Source organism: Tamandua tetradactyla, chromosome 2 (genome assembly GCF_023851605.1).
Source record: "Tamandua tetradactyla isolate mTamTet1 chromosome 2, mTamTet1.pri, whole genome shotgun sequence".
Taxonomy (NCBI): domain Eukaryota; kingdom Metazoa; phylum Chordata; class Mammalia; order Pilosa; family Myrmecophagidae; genus Tamandua; species Tamandua tetradactyla.
The window spans coordinates 196,911,125-196,925,068 of record NC_135328.1 but is presented as its reverse complement, the minus strand read 5'-3'; the positions used below and the strand labels follow the sequence as shown (position 1 = coordinate 196,925,068).

At 42.4% G+C, this 13,944-nt stretch overlaps 1 protein-coding gene and 1 long non-coding RNA gene across 8 annotated transcripts in view; one reads left to right on the top strand and one right to left on the bottom strand.

Annotated features, from left to right (window-relative positions):
- Nucleotides 1–27: 27 nt before the first annotated feature.
- LOC143674614 (uncharacterized) lies at nucleotides 28–7,288 on the top strand. Its single transcript, XR_013171131.1, has 3 exons — nucleotides 28–267; nucleotides 6,469–6,600; nucleotides 6,823–7,288. It is a non-coding gene; the product is annotated as an uncharacterized LOC143674614 (long non-coding RNA).
- The window catches only part of MECR (mitochondrial trans-2-enoyl-CoA reductase), a 42,701-nt gene continuing 33,227 nt past the window's right edge, over nucleotides 4,471–13,944 (bottom strand). For 4 of the 7 annotated variants that reach the window (XM_077150550.1, XM_077150547.1, XM_077150545.1 and 1 more), the window contains exons 7-10: nucleotides 13,333–13,406; nucleotides 11,132–11,192; nucleotides 10,898–10,970; nucleotides 4,471–9,063 (exon numbers count right to left, since the gene is read on the bottom strand). In XM_077150550.1, coding sequence (XP_077006665.1) covers nucleotides 8,906–9,063; nucleotides 10,898–10,970; nucleotides 11,132–11,192; nucleotides 13,333–13,406 — 366 coding nt within the window. In that variant the 3' untranslated portion in view covers nucleotides 4,471–8,905. Of the gene's footprint in view, nucleotides 9,064–10,897; nucleotides 10,971–11,131; nucleotides 11,302–13,332; nucleotides 13,407–13,944 lie in introns of those variants that run through there. The other 3 variants (XM_077150544.1, XM_077150548.1, XR_013171130.1) reach the window with 3 other exon arrangements.

Genomic DNA, 13,944 nt, shown 5'->3' with positions numbered 1-13,944 from the left:
TCCCGCTCCCCCGCCCAACCCCCCAGGCGAAGGGTAACGGGAAGAAACGAGCGTTAGCTTCCCGCCCGACGAGGAGTGAAGGGCGGGGCCTGTCCTGGGGTGCACCAGCGTGAGGCGGGGCCAGATGATCGACGAGGACGCTGGCTGCGCGGAGGCCGTTCGCGCCTCCACAGGGTCTCTCGCGATCTCGCGGTGGCAGAGCTTGCCCTTCTTCCCGGAAGTGTTTGCATTTCTCCCTGCCTGGCTTGGTCCTCAGTAGAGCGCAGGGTTCGTCCTTTTGTCCCATGAACCGGGGGTGGTTTCAACTTAAGAGAAATAGCTATGAAATTAATCCTGGCCTCTAAACGTTTATGTATCTGTGGTCTCGGGCTCGTTACGCGACCTCTCTGAGCCTTGCTCATCTCTAAAAGGACAATAGGAATTACCTTTAGACTTGTTTTGAGAATTATAAGAGTAGGCGTGTAAAGCACTTAATATTATTATTCTCAGGACATAGTAAGTGCCCAATAAGTGTTACCAATGTCATTTTAAAAACAGGACGCTGCTAAAGAAGCAATGTGGTAATGGAAGGGCTGGGATTTTGGAGCCATAGGAGGCATGACTCTGAGAGTTTACTTGAACTGTCTAACCTATTTCCTCATCTGTAAAACGAGAATAACTTACACCTATCTCAATGCACTACCTAGACAGGTAAATGGGGGTAGTGTATACGGGAAGTACTTGGAATAGTGTCTGAAACGTGATAGCCCAATAAATACTGGTTCCCTTCTCAACTAGATTTACCTGAAACCACAAAGGGGTTTTGTTTTTATGTATTTATGAAAAATGTATTTATATTTGGAAAGAATAAATCATTTCAAAATTCAAACAGTTCAAACAATATACAGCAAAAAGTCTTCCCACACTTGTCCTCCAGCCACCTGGTTTCCTACTCCATATGTAATCAATATTTATGGGAAGAGGTTCTTACTACCTGAATTGCAGGAAATGTTGCATTTGCTGATCTAACACTTTAATGGAGTCTTCTTGATTATACAGTGTTCCCGATGAGAGCGGAAGTTTCACATTTCCTGGCTGGACTATTTTCTTGTGTGTTTTTTTCTAATTGAAAGAGATACCTCTACCTTCGATAAAAATATTGAGAAAAAAAAACACTTTTGTTTACCTACTCCAGAGGTAAACAAAAGTTTCTTAAATGCCCTTCTGGAGGTATTTCACATGTATAAAGCAAATAGTAGTATACTATTTACACAATTCTGCACTTAATATCTTTTGAAAATAATTCCACAAGACTATAAAGAGGAGGTTCCTCAGGACCTTTTATGGCTTATAATATATTATTTTATGCAGAGTAATTTATTTAACCACTGAAGGGCACTGGAATAACTTCCAATCTTTTGTTATACACAACTACTGAAGTGAATAACCTTGTATATACATACGTGTAGGATCTATTCCTAGAAATTGGGTAGTTGGGTCAAAGGGTATGGACATTTAAAGTTTTGATAGATACTGCTTGACTCTCCTTTAGAAGTGCCTGTTTCCACACATCTGACCAACACCAAATTATCAAACTTTTTTATCTTTCCCAATCTGATAGGTGAAAAATGGTATCCCTGGGTATTTTAATGTGCGATTAGCTTGAGTGGAGAGTCTCTTTTCATGTCTGAGCCATTACATTTCCTTTACTTTATTTATATACTTTACCCATTTTTCTGTTGTATTGCTGGCTCTTTTTAAAATCAGTTCAGAGGAGCTCATTACATATTGGGGAAATTAACGTTGTCATGCATTGCAAAATTTTTTTCCCAGTTTGCTTGATTTTGCCATCATAGTTTTTGCCATGAAAAAACATCTGCTATTTAAGGGATCAAATTTATTCATTCTTTATTTTATTTGATTCTGGGCTTTGTATTATAGTTTAAAAGTCAATCCTCACTCTGAGATTAAAAAAAAAAGAAGAAGAAAGAAAGAAAACTTCCATGGTGTGTATTCTATTACTTTTAGTGTTTATTTTTATATTGGAATCTTTGATCCATTTGGCATGTAGTAAGGTATGAAGGTCATTACATGATTATGAACTAGCACCATCCTGAGTTGTTAAATAGTCTGATAAACCCATTGTTCCCACGGGGGGGGGGGGGGTGGTGGTGCGGGGGGAGGGATGTCTCCAAAATCTGCCCCTCCTCCTGAGTTTCCTAACTCAGGGAGTGGTACCTCCATCTAGCTGAGACCCTCCTTCAACCACCACATTCACTCTATCCTGATTCTTCTACACTTGATCTTAGCCAAAAGGCCAAAAAGGAAAGATTCTTGTAAATATTCACGAATCCATGCACTTCTCTCCATTTCTGCTTACTAACCTAGTTCAGTCCTCATGTTGTCCACACAAGGCCTCAGGCCTTCCTTTTCCATCTTATCTCAAGTACCCCTTATTATGTTATCACCCTGATTTTTCTTTCATAGCAGTTACCAGTCTGTAGTTACCTTGTTCATTTATTCATTCATTCACTTTTTCCTCCACTAGAATGTATGCTCCCATATTAGTTGTTTTCTATTGTATTCCTAGTACCTACAAGGGTGCCTTTTACGTAATGTGTGTTCAAAAGAGTTATTGAATAAATTTCCCTGGACCACTTCAATGGCCTCCTATGAGATATAGACTCAGGGAAATCTGAATACTCTTCCCATTGGCATGTCAAGAATAAAATGAGGGAGTCCTGAGAAGGAGACTCGAAGGCCAATCTTGAGGCCAACAGAATCAGGACCGACTGGTGTGGTGAACAGAGTCAGGAGACTTGGCTTCTGGTGCCAGGTCTGCTGCTCGCTGTGTGACTTTGAGCAACTTACTTTGTCTCTTCTTTGTGCCTTCTTCTGTAAAGTTGTGATAAAATCTAAATGACACAGAGATGTTGTAAAAATCAAATGAAGATGACATGAAAGTGCTTGTATACTGCAAAGGATTGGGGGTATGGGGAGGGCTTTCTTCCCTTTCAGAAATGCCATCATCTCCTTCTCACTTGCCTTTAGGCCAGCCCTGCTGTTCTAGGTACTTTTCTGCCTTTAGGTGCAGGCACGTGTAGTGCCAGGAGTTCAGACTGAGTCTTTTTTTTCTCTACCATTTCTAGCTGCTTCTGGCCTGAGCCTAATGCTCCACACAAGGCATGCACTTGCCAATAAGTATGGGGCTGATAGATGCTGAAAGCACAAGAACAGTGGTGCCTGGCACACACAGGTTAATGTGAGAACATCTCTCTCCTGGGTTTCAGCCTTTCCCTAAGGGAAACCGGCTTTATTATCTCATCTCCCAAGACATTCATCAATATTATGTCAGTTGCTGTAAGGAGTTGCAGGGTTGAAGTCCTGGAAAAAACAGGAAAGAGCCAGAGGTGAAGTCACAGGGTTGCAGGGGCACCAGAGTTTTGGTTTAGGAGGTAATACCTGTTTGTCTCCTTTTAGTCTCCTGGAGCCAAGGGTTTCTCCTATTGCCATTTAAAGAGGATATTGTTTGTTTTGTGGGCCAGAAGAGGTGTCTCAACTCCACAGAGAGATTATTTATCCTGAAAATTAAAAAATATCCTGCACTTGTAAAGTATAGAAGAGATAATCCATTTTAAGTCAGATTCTCTTTTGATATTCTGTTTTGTCTCAGTCTCCTTTCCTTTTTCCTCTGCTGGCTTCTTTATTAATATTTACTATGGTAAAATATGCATACCATGAAAATTACCATTTTAAAGTTTACAGTTTACTGGCATTAAGCACATCCACAATATTGTGCAATCATCACCACTGTCTATTTCCAGATTTTCATCACCCCAAACAGAAACTTTGTACCCATTAGGCAATAACCCCTTTTCCCCTTCTTCCCAGCCCCTGGTAACCACTACTCTACTTTCTGTCTCCATGAATCTGTCTTTTCTATGTAGCTCATATTAGCAGAATCATACAATATTTGTCCTTTTGGATCTGGCTTATTTCACTTGGCATGATGTTTTCAAGATTTAGCATGTATCAGAACTTCATTTCTTTTTATGGCTGTGTAATTTATTACTTTACGGATTGTGCTGGTTTGAAGGGATGTATTTCCCTAGAAAAGCCATGTTTTAATCTAAATCCCATTTCATAAAGGCAGAATAGTCCCTATTCAATACTGTATGTTTGAAACTGTGATCAGATCATCTCCCTGGAGATGTGATTTAATCAAGAGTGGTTGTTAAGCTGGATTTGGTGATGACATGTCTCCACCCATTTGGGTGGGTCTTGATAAGTTTCTGGAGTCCTATAGAAGAGGAAACATTTTGGAGAATGAAAGATTCAGAGAGAGCAGAGCAGAATGACATAGCCATGAGAAGCAGAGTCCACCAGCAAGCGACCTTTGGAGATGAAGAAGGAAAATGCCTCCCAGGGAGCTTCATGAAACAGGAAGCCAGGAGAAGAAGCTAACAGATGACGCCATGTTCGCCATGTGCCCTTCCAGATAAGAGAGGAACCCAGACTGTGTTCACCATATGCGTTTCCGGATGAGAGAGAAACTCTATGTTCACCATGTGCCCTTCCACTTGAGAGAGAAACCCTGAACTTCATCAGCCTTCTTGAACCAAGGTATCTTTCCCTGGATGCCTTAGATTGAACATTTCTACAGATTTGTGTTAATTGGGACATTTTCTTGGCCTTAGAACTGCAATTTATTAAATTCCCCTTTTAAAAGCCATTCTGTTAACCCATAAGAAAGTAGAATACTCAAAATGCCATCATGTACACTTATTTCCTATTTTATATCTAAGGAGAGAGGATCCACCTACGGATAACCATATTTTCCTCTGCCATTTAAGACTGCTTAAGGCTTGGTTTTTATTAAAAACAAATCACAACAACAACAACAACAAAAAGCCATTCTGTTTCTGGTATATTGCATTCCAGCAACTAGCAAACTAGAACATGGATGCACTGCATTTTGTTTAACTTTTCATCTGTTGATGGACAATTTTTCCCCCCTTTGGTTACTGCGAATAATGCTGCTGTAAATATCTATGTACAAGTATCTGTTTGAGTCCCTGGTGTCAACTGTTTTGGGTATATCTGTGAGTGGAATTTGCCCAGTCCTATGATAATTCTGTTTAACTTTTTGAGGAACAGCCATATTGTTTTCTATAGCAGCTGCACTAATTTTGCATTCTCACCAGAAATGCATGAGGGTTCTAATTTCTCCACATCCATGCCATCCTAGTGGGTGTGAAGTGGTATCTCAATGTGTTTTTGATTTGCCTTTCCCTAATGACTAATCACATTGAACATCTTTTCATGTGTTTATTTATTTTCAGATCCACCGATTTTAACATTTTGCCACCTTTGCTGTATCATTTCTTCTCTCTCTCCCTCTTTTGCTGGGGCTGTTCTAGTGGTGACAAGTCCTCAGTTTTTGTTTACCTGGGCATGTCTTAATCTCTCCCTCATTTTTGAAAGATAGTTTTGCTGGATACAGAATTCTTGGATGGCAATTTTTTGCTTTCATCACTTTAAACAGTCTTCTCATTGCCTCCTTGCCACCATGGTTTCTGATGAGAAATTGGCATGTAATCTTATTGAGGCTCCCTTCTATGTGATATGTTGCTTGTCTGTTGTGGCTTTCATAATTCTCTTTATCTTTGCCAACTGAAAGCTGGATTATAACATGGTGAGTGAGGTATTTGGGTTTGTCCTGTTTGGAGTTTGTTGAGCATCCTGGATGTGTATATTCATGTCTTGTATTAAATCTGGGATGTTCTCAGCCATTATTTTCTTGAATATTCTCTCTGCCCATCTCTCTCTCTCTTTTCCTGGGACTTCCACAGTGTACATAGTGGTTCCTTAGGCTCTGTTCACTTTTCTTCATTTTTTTCTTCTTTCTGCTACTCACACTTGATGATTTCAATGGTCTCATCTTCAAGTTCACTGATTCTATCTTCTTCGAGTGCCAACTGACTGTTGAACCCTTCTAGGGAATTTTCATTTTGGTTACTGTGGCCTTCAGTTCTGTTTGGTTCCTTTTCATAATTTCCATCTCTCTATGTTTATCTATTGTTTCCCTGACCTGATTTTCTTTAGTTCTTCATCCATATTTTCCTTCAGCCCTTTGAACATATTTAGAACTGTCAATGAATGCAATAACCAGGGGAGTTGCTTCAAAGGTAAGGAAAGAGTTTTATTGAGCAAAAGCAACATGCATGTGGAGAGGTCTCAGAATGGAGGCTTGCTGAGAGTTGCCATTTGGACAGCTTTTAGAAGTAGGGTGAAGGGCAGTTATGAGTCATTTGGGGCAGAATGTCTTTGGGCAAATGGTCAGTTCATTAGCAAGCCCTAGGAGCAGGACATTTGGGCAAAAGGTCGGTTAATCAGCAAGCCCCAAGAACAGTATATTTGTGTAAAATCTTGGCCATCTGGTGAATATCTGCGGATTTTGTCACCAGCTTTCGCTTGTTTTTCTCACAGGGGAGAGGTTTCTGTTGTCACCTCAAAGGATCAATGGCATGTCAAGTCAACTAGCCTTCTTCTCTTCTTCATAGCTCCCTGGATAAAGTTCATAGTTCCCAGATAAAGCAGAAGCTCAAGCAAATCAAGATGGTTAGTATAGTTATGAACCATTCCATTTTCATAGGACCATTTAAAAAAAATGTTTGGAACTTAAACAAAAAAAAAATGTCTGGAACTATGTCTGGAATGTCCCATATCTGATCCTCCTCAATTATGGTTTCTAATGCTTTACCCTTCTTTGCCTGGACCATCACCTCGTTTTTTTGTGCATTTTGTAATCTTTTGTTGAAGTCTGGAATTTTGATATTTTAGCAAGTTATCGTTGGAGGTTAGACTTCAACTCCAAATGAAGAAGGAAAATGCCTCTGGGGGAGCTTCGTGAAGGGAAGCCAGGAGAAGAAGCTAGCAGATGATGCCGTGTTCACCACATGCCTTTCCTTATGAGAGAGAAACCCTGACGCTGTTTGCCATGTGCCTTCTCACTTGAGAGAGAAACCCTGAACTTCATTGGCCTTCTTGAACCAAGGTATCTTTCCCTGAATGCCTTTGACTGGACATTTCAATAGACCGGTTTCAACTGGGACATTTTCTTGGCCTTAGAACTGTAAACAAGCAGTTTATTAAATTCCCTTTTTAAAAAGCCATTCTGTTTCTGGTATATTGCATTCCAGCAGCTAGGAAACTAGAACATATAGAAATGTCTCTTCTTCCCTAGAAAACAGTTTCCTCCCAGTCTGTGGTCTCTGGCACTGCACTGGATGTCCTACTGTCAGTTTGTCTCAGGTAGCACAACTTGAGTGCTTTCCTACAGCATTTTATAGGAGAACTCAGTGAGCCATCTTCTACATGCAGAACAAGTTCTGAGACAGTGAGTCTCTCAGGCCAGCACCAGAAAGATTGGGGCAGAGATACAAGCTCCTGGCAAGTGGATGAGGTTTACTCTGTCCCCTCTGGAACTAGAACCAAGAATCTGCACTCGAAACCTAGGCCAGCTGCACACAGAGCTGGTAAGGGGGTGGGGGAGGGAACAGCCAGGGCACCCACTGCCTTTAAGTGACCTTTTTCTTGATTCAGCATTTGCTCTGTTACTGCAATCCTTTAACTGTTATCTGGAGCTTTTAAAAAGATGTTTCTGCCAGTTCTTGCTGGCTGATCAAAGCTTTTGTAGGGGGGGATGGAACCCTAAAGCATCTCATTGCTCCATTTTGATCCTTCTTTGTCCATTTTTTATTTGGGTTGTCTTTTTCTGTTGTTGAGTTGTAGAAGTTTTATATATATATAAATTTTTAAAATTTTTTTTGCATGGGCAGGCACTGGGAATCAAACCCAGGTCTCCATTCTATGGCAAGAACTCTGCCTGCTGAGCCACAGTGGCCCACCCTACATATTTTTGATATTAAACTCTTATCAGATACATGATTTCCAAATATTTTCCCTTATTCTGCAGGTTGTCTTTTTACTTTCTTGATAATATCCTTTGATGCACAAAAGTTAATAATTTTGATAAAGTCCAATTTACTTTTGTTACATGTGCTTTTGGTGTCATATCTAAATAAAGGTCTTGAAAATTTATCCCTATGTTCTCTTCTAAAAGTTTTATGTTTCACCTCTTACACTCAGGTTGTTGATCCATTTTAATTTTTTTACACAGTGAGAAGCAGGGGTCCAACTTCATTCTTCTGCATGTAGATTTTCAGTTTTCCCAACACCATCTATTGAAGAGACTATTCTTTCCCCCATTGACCTCTACCCATTAGATGCCTTATCATCCCCTCTGTTGTGACAACAAAAATGTCTCCAGACATTGCCAATTGTCCCCTGGGGGAAAATCACTTATGGCTGTGAACAACTGGTGTGCTGTCTATTTCCCCAGTGAGGATGGAAGTTCCATGAGAGTGGTCCAGCCACTAAGATTCCATTTCCTTGACTCCCCAAGCTGAGTTTGGTAACCACACTTCCTTGTTCATTCTTCCCCTGCCCCTGACTAAGCTGCACATGCACACCATCTGAGAAGTTAAAGACAGTATCTTACTGGCTTTTGTACCTACCAGTACCTGCCCAGGCTTTGGTTTCAGGGTGTCAGGAAATGAAACAAATGAATAAAAAGCAAGGGGAAGCTTCTTAGTGCTTTGAGGGGGCAGGTGCATTTTCATCCTTCTTGGCAGGGATGGCTTCTATTTATTATTATTATTTTTTTTAGGAAGTTCACACTTTATTAGATATTTTAAGGTTGGCTGTGGGGAAAGCCCTGGCTGGCTTCACAATCCTCCTAGTAGGCTAAGTAACAGTGAGGAGAGGAGTGGCCTGGGGAAAGTCAGTGGCACCTACTTAGGGTCCTGATACCAATCCTGCTGGTCCATCTCCCCACCCATTTGTTTCGGTTCCTCTGGGATTATTACATGATGAGAATTTGTTTTGAAGACACAAAAGGCTTCACTGAGGCTTCCAAGGCATGCTGGTAGTCCTGCAGTGGGACTTCTGAGCAGGCGGGGGCCATGAGTCGGCCTTGGTGGATGAGATCGCACAGCGTGAGGATCAGCTCCTTGAAGTGGTCTGTGGAGGATTGGAGGAAGGCAGACAGGGAGAATCAGCTGGGGCTCAGTGAGATGGCATACGGGCTTCCCTGTGGGCAGGAACTTGGGGCTGAGGTTCCAACATTGCCTCAAGAGCCCTGGCTTTGCCGGGATAACATGGGTATGGAGGCAGCCTGGTGCCCTCCTGTGGTAGATTAAATCATGTCCTCCACAAAGACAGGTTCAGGCCCTAACCCCCAGTCCTGTGGGTGTGAATTCATTTGTAAATGGGATTTTTGAAGATCCTATTAAGAGGAGGCCAAACTGAACAAGGTGGGCCTTAATCTGGTATGACTAGAGTCCTTATAAGCAAAGGAAATTCGAATATGGAAATACAAGTCATAGGAGGAGACAAAAGGAGACAGATCACCATATGACAGAGGTAGAAAATGAAAGCCAGCAAACCACTACCACAAGGCTACAGATTTCAGAGAAGGCATGGCCTGCCAATACCTTGATTTTGGACTCCTAGCTTTCAAACTGTGAGCCAATTAATTCTTATTGTTTAAGCCAACCAGTCTGTGGTATCCCAGGCAAACTAAGACACTGGTCGTGTTTAGGACAGTAAGGGCTGTGGTGGGGAGTGGCCCCAGGAGTGGTAGGCAGGCAGAGACTCCCCTTTAGGAAGCAGTGGCTGAGATGGCTCAGGCCCACAGAACCTGACTGAGGTGCAACCACAAGTCCTGAATGGTGGGAGGGTAGGATTACTCTGAGGCAGGGAAGCCTGAAGAGGCACATAGGGAGGGAGGTGTGCTCAGCATCAACTGATAGGGAACAAGTGAGATTTGCTCAGGGAAAGGGGGGACTCCCTTAGAGCAGCTGACATCCCCTCCCCTGGCCTGTCTCCCACTAAGGACCCTATATAGTACAGGAAGATGGAAGCAAAAGCCTCAGCTGAGGAGTGTTTTTCATAACAAAAATTCACTCAACATTCAGATATAATCATATCAATTTCCCACTTAAAGCACTTTAATGGCTCCTTGACTGCTTTTAAGATAGAGTCTGAACTCCTTCAAAAGGTTTATAAAGCCTTTCACTATCTGGTCATGGCTTACCAATCCAGGTTACCCTCCCATGTTCAGCCTAATGCTCCAGCTGCTCAGAACCACTTCAGTGCCCCTGAGTCAGGCTGTCTATGGTGGGCTTTGCACTTGCATTTTTCTGCCTGAAATACCATATCCACACCATCAGTTTCCTTCCCTCCACCTGGATAAGTCTATGCCATTTTTCATTCTTAGCTTCCATTCTAGTCCTCCAGTAGGGAAGAATAGTGTACTGGTTCAGATCCTGGAGCCAGAAAAACAGCCAGGATGTGAACAGACCCTAGGCAGGGAAGACTTTGGGCGAGCTACTTAGCCCCTCTGAACCTCAGTTTCCTCCTCTGTCAAATATGGCTAATAATAGTTTAAACTAATTATGATATTTAAACTGTAGCTGAGGTTAAGTAATTTGCCCCTGGTCTCACACTAGGCTAGGCAAAGCCTATAAACAGGAATGGTGGAAGCAGGATTTGCATCCAGCAGGCTGGCCCCAGAGTACGTTTTCTTTACTTGGCTGTCTTAAATGGCAGCCTTCCCTATAGTCAGCTACTCAGGACAGGGGCATTGTATGTCTTGTCCTAAGGACTAGCTCAATTTAGTCCAATAACTATTTGCAGAATGCAGTTGAGGCTGAAGACTATTTTCCTTTATCCTGCTGTGGAGTTGGAGACTCAATCACTTCTCCAGGGCTCAGAGTGGCTGGCTGCTTCTGCAACCATTCTTAGGCATTGTCCTCTCCTGTGGCCCTTAGCCTTGGGACAGTCACCCACTCACCTGGACTGTGGTCCTTCTTCCACTGGGACAACCAAAAGCCCCGAAGTTTGATATCCTTAAAAATGAGCAGGCTCTGTGGACACAGGAAGGACATGTTAGAGCTTGCAGGACAATCTTTTCACCTACTGCTTAAGGGTACAGATATCTCCTTCAGGCACAGGGGTACTGCTTGAGTTTAGACAGTTGTGAAATCAAAGAGGCAGGGCTGACACATGTCCACCCCCATCAGCTTACCACAGAGGCTGTGACTGGCTGCTTTGCCATCCCCCCATAGGTCACCATGGTTCCTCTAGGCCTGAAGAATCCAGAAAGAACAGAGTGAGCACAGGCAGAGAGAGTCCTTCTTGAACCTGCGACAGTACTTGCTCTCCAACCCCAGACCTAATGAATCAGGAGGCAAGAGTCTGTATGAAAGACAACAGACAGCAAACAAACAAGTAAACACCCTCCAGATGACTTGAATCTTTCACCAGGTTGGGAACCCAGAGACCTAACCAACCCAGTAAGGTTTGGATTAAGTGCTGTAAAGATGCATGCTGTACCAAGGAAAGCTCAAGACTGAGTTCGGTCCTGGCTCTCCTCCTACATACAGATCTGTGACCTTGGGTAATGCGGAAAACAGTCCAGGCCTCTTTCTCTTCATTTGTGAATGGTTATTCTAAGGATTGATGAGATGATGGACAAATCACTCTACAGATTAGGGACAGTGTGGGTGGGATGGAGGACGATGACAATTGTTCTCTCACTGCAAAAGGTGCCTTGTCAGTATGTGTCCTTTACCACTGTGCGTCCACCTCAGCAGTCAAACATAGTGATGCTAGAGAGGACTCTTGAACCTTCCATGCTTGATTTTACCTAAGTTTTCCTCATTCCCTGCTTTTTTTTTTAAGGAGTTTGTTGATGAAGGATGACCGAGAAGCACATTTTGGGACATAATAAGGGAGACTTTCTGTAAACTATAAAATGGAAGAAGCTACAATGTGAGAAGGGTAACTCTTTATCTTTCAGGCTGGTGGAGAGAGGAGTTTGGTCTTAAGTACTCCCTCAACGGCACTTGCTCTAAAAGTAAGCCCTTCCTCCTCTGTGTCTCCACTGCACGCTAGCTAACATGCACTGGGTATTTATTCTGCCAGGCACAGTTCTAGGCATTGTACATGTATTGTCTCAGTGAATTCTCACAGTAACCCCAAGGGAGCACTATTACTGCCCTCATTTTGCGGATGAGAAAGCAGGCCCTCCCTCATTTTATAATGATTTGTACATCTCAGTGACCCTTAAACTCCTGAGGTAGAAATATATATTGCTCCCATTTTACAGACGAAGAGACTGAGGCCTAGACCATTTTTTCATGCACTACATAAATTTTCATAGGTCCACAGCTAGCAAATCACAGAGCTGGGACTTGAACCCAGTCACTGGAACTCCAACTCCTACATACAACATGATGCCACATCTTACAATGATGTGGAGATACAGTCTGCTTCAGAGACTGCCCGGGGGAGGGCTGAAGAGGTGTGCTCTGGAGTCACATTGACGCAGGGTTAAGCCTGGCTCTCTGGCTTCCTAAACCTTGGGCAAGGTAATTACCTCTCTGGACCTTGTTTTCTTTAAGTGTAAAATGGAGATGGTAATAGGTGTTCATGAGGAGGGGTGAGGCAAGCACTCTTCAGCGTTTTTTTAGGATTATTCCTAAATAATCAGTGACTCTCTCATGGCTCTTTGGCCACACAACTCATCTGCCTATCCAGCCTGTGAGTTCTCAGGGGGTTATCTTGGTGTCTCAGCCATCTCTGTACCCAACAGATAGTGAGTGCTTAGCAAATATTTGTGAATGGAATCAAGGTTTTGATGGGATTCCTTCTCTATTCAGAATGAGTCCTCTTGGGTGCCCTTCAGCTCAAGAAGTTTATATTAAAAGAAAGTAAAAGACCCAAAGGATATGTAACACACTGTTAGCAGTGCTCATCTCTCTTGGTAAGGGTATGCTGGGTAGCTTCCATGCCTAAATTTTCCCTTTGTACTTTGATATGCTTCCACCATCATTTGTAATAAGCCTTATATTACATCTAAAATTAGAACCTAATTTTTTTAAAGCTAATATTTTTAAAAGCCAAAAAAGCTAAGAATAAATGACTTTTTAGGGTGCCCCCAGATTATGAATCCTTGATCATTTCCCTATCAGAGAAAGCTCTACAGTCTGCTTTTCCTTTGGAAAAATAAGGCTAAACTGGCCTCTTTTTCATCTACAATGGTGGAAATAGAAAAAGGAAGAACCCACTTAACTAGGGGATGACTTTGGTCCTACTTTCCTACTCAGCGTTGAGCTGACCTGGCCTTGGCTTTCAATGGCCACTGAGACTTGGACACCTGATTATTCTCCCAGCTAAAGGCTTAGAGAGCTCTGGTGAATTGGACCTGCAGGGCGAGGGACTTACGCTAAGTGCCGCAGTAGTTCTGTAGAGCTTTTCCCACCGACACAGTTGAGAGCAAGCTGGGGCTGAGGCATGTTCTGCAAAAGAAGGAACCACAGAAGGAGGAAGAAAAGAAAACAGGATGGATGCTCATGCTTCTGAACTCTCATTTTTCTCTGCCAAGAGGGACTTACTTTGTTAATTTAATCCTGTTGTCCATTGCAGGACTTGGTTCAGACCTAATTTTCTTGAGAAAAGAATAAAGAGCATCTATGTTCAGTTTCAACTGACTTCATCTTTCTGAGTGTCCCTCTTCTCAGTACTTCTGACTCAGTTTATATTGGATGCGCTGATCTATTATCTCAGAAATGTTCTCAAGTGGTGTGTATTCTTAAGGGAATATGCAGTTGGTCTTCTCAGATGAGATGGAGGTCACTTGTCACTGGATGGTGGATGTTCTAGAATGTTAACAGATAACCTAGGGCTCAGTCTTGACTCCATCATTTACTAACCCTGCAGTTTTGGTCAAGTCCTTTTTCTTTTCTGAGCCTTGGCCTCCTCATCTATAAAATAGATGATACCTACTTTATAGAGCTGTTGTAGGAATTATTAGATAAAATGTAAGGTAGTTGCTTA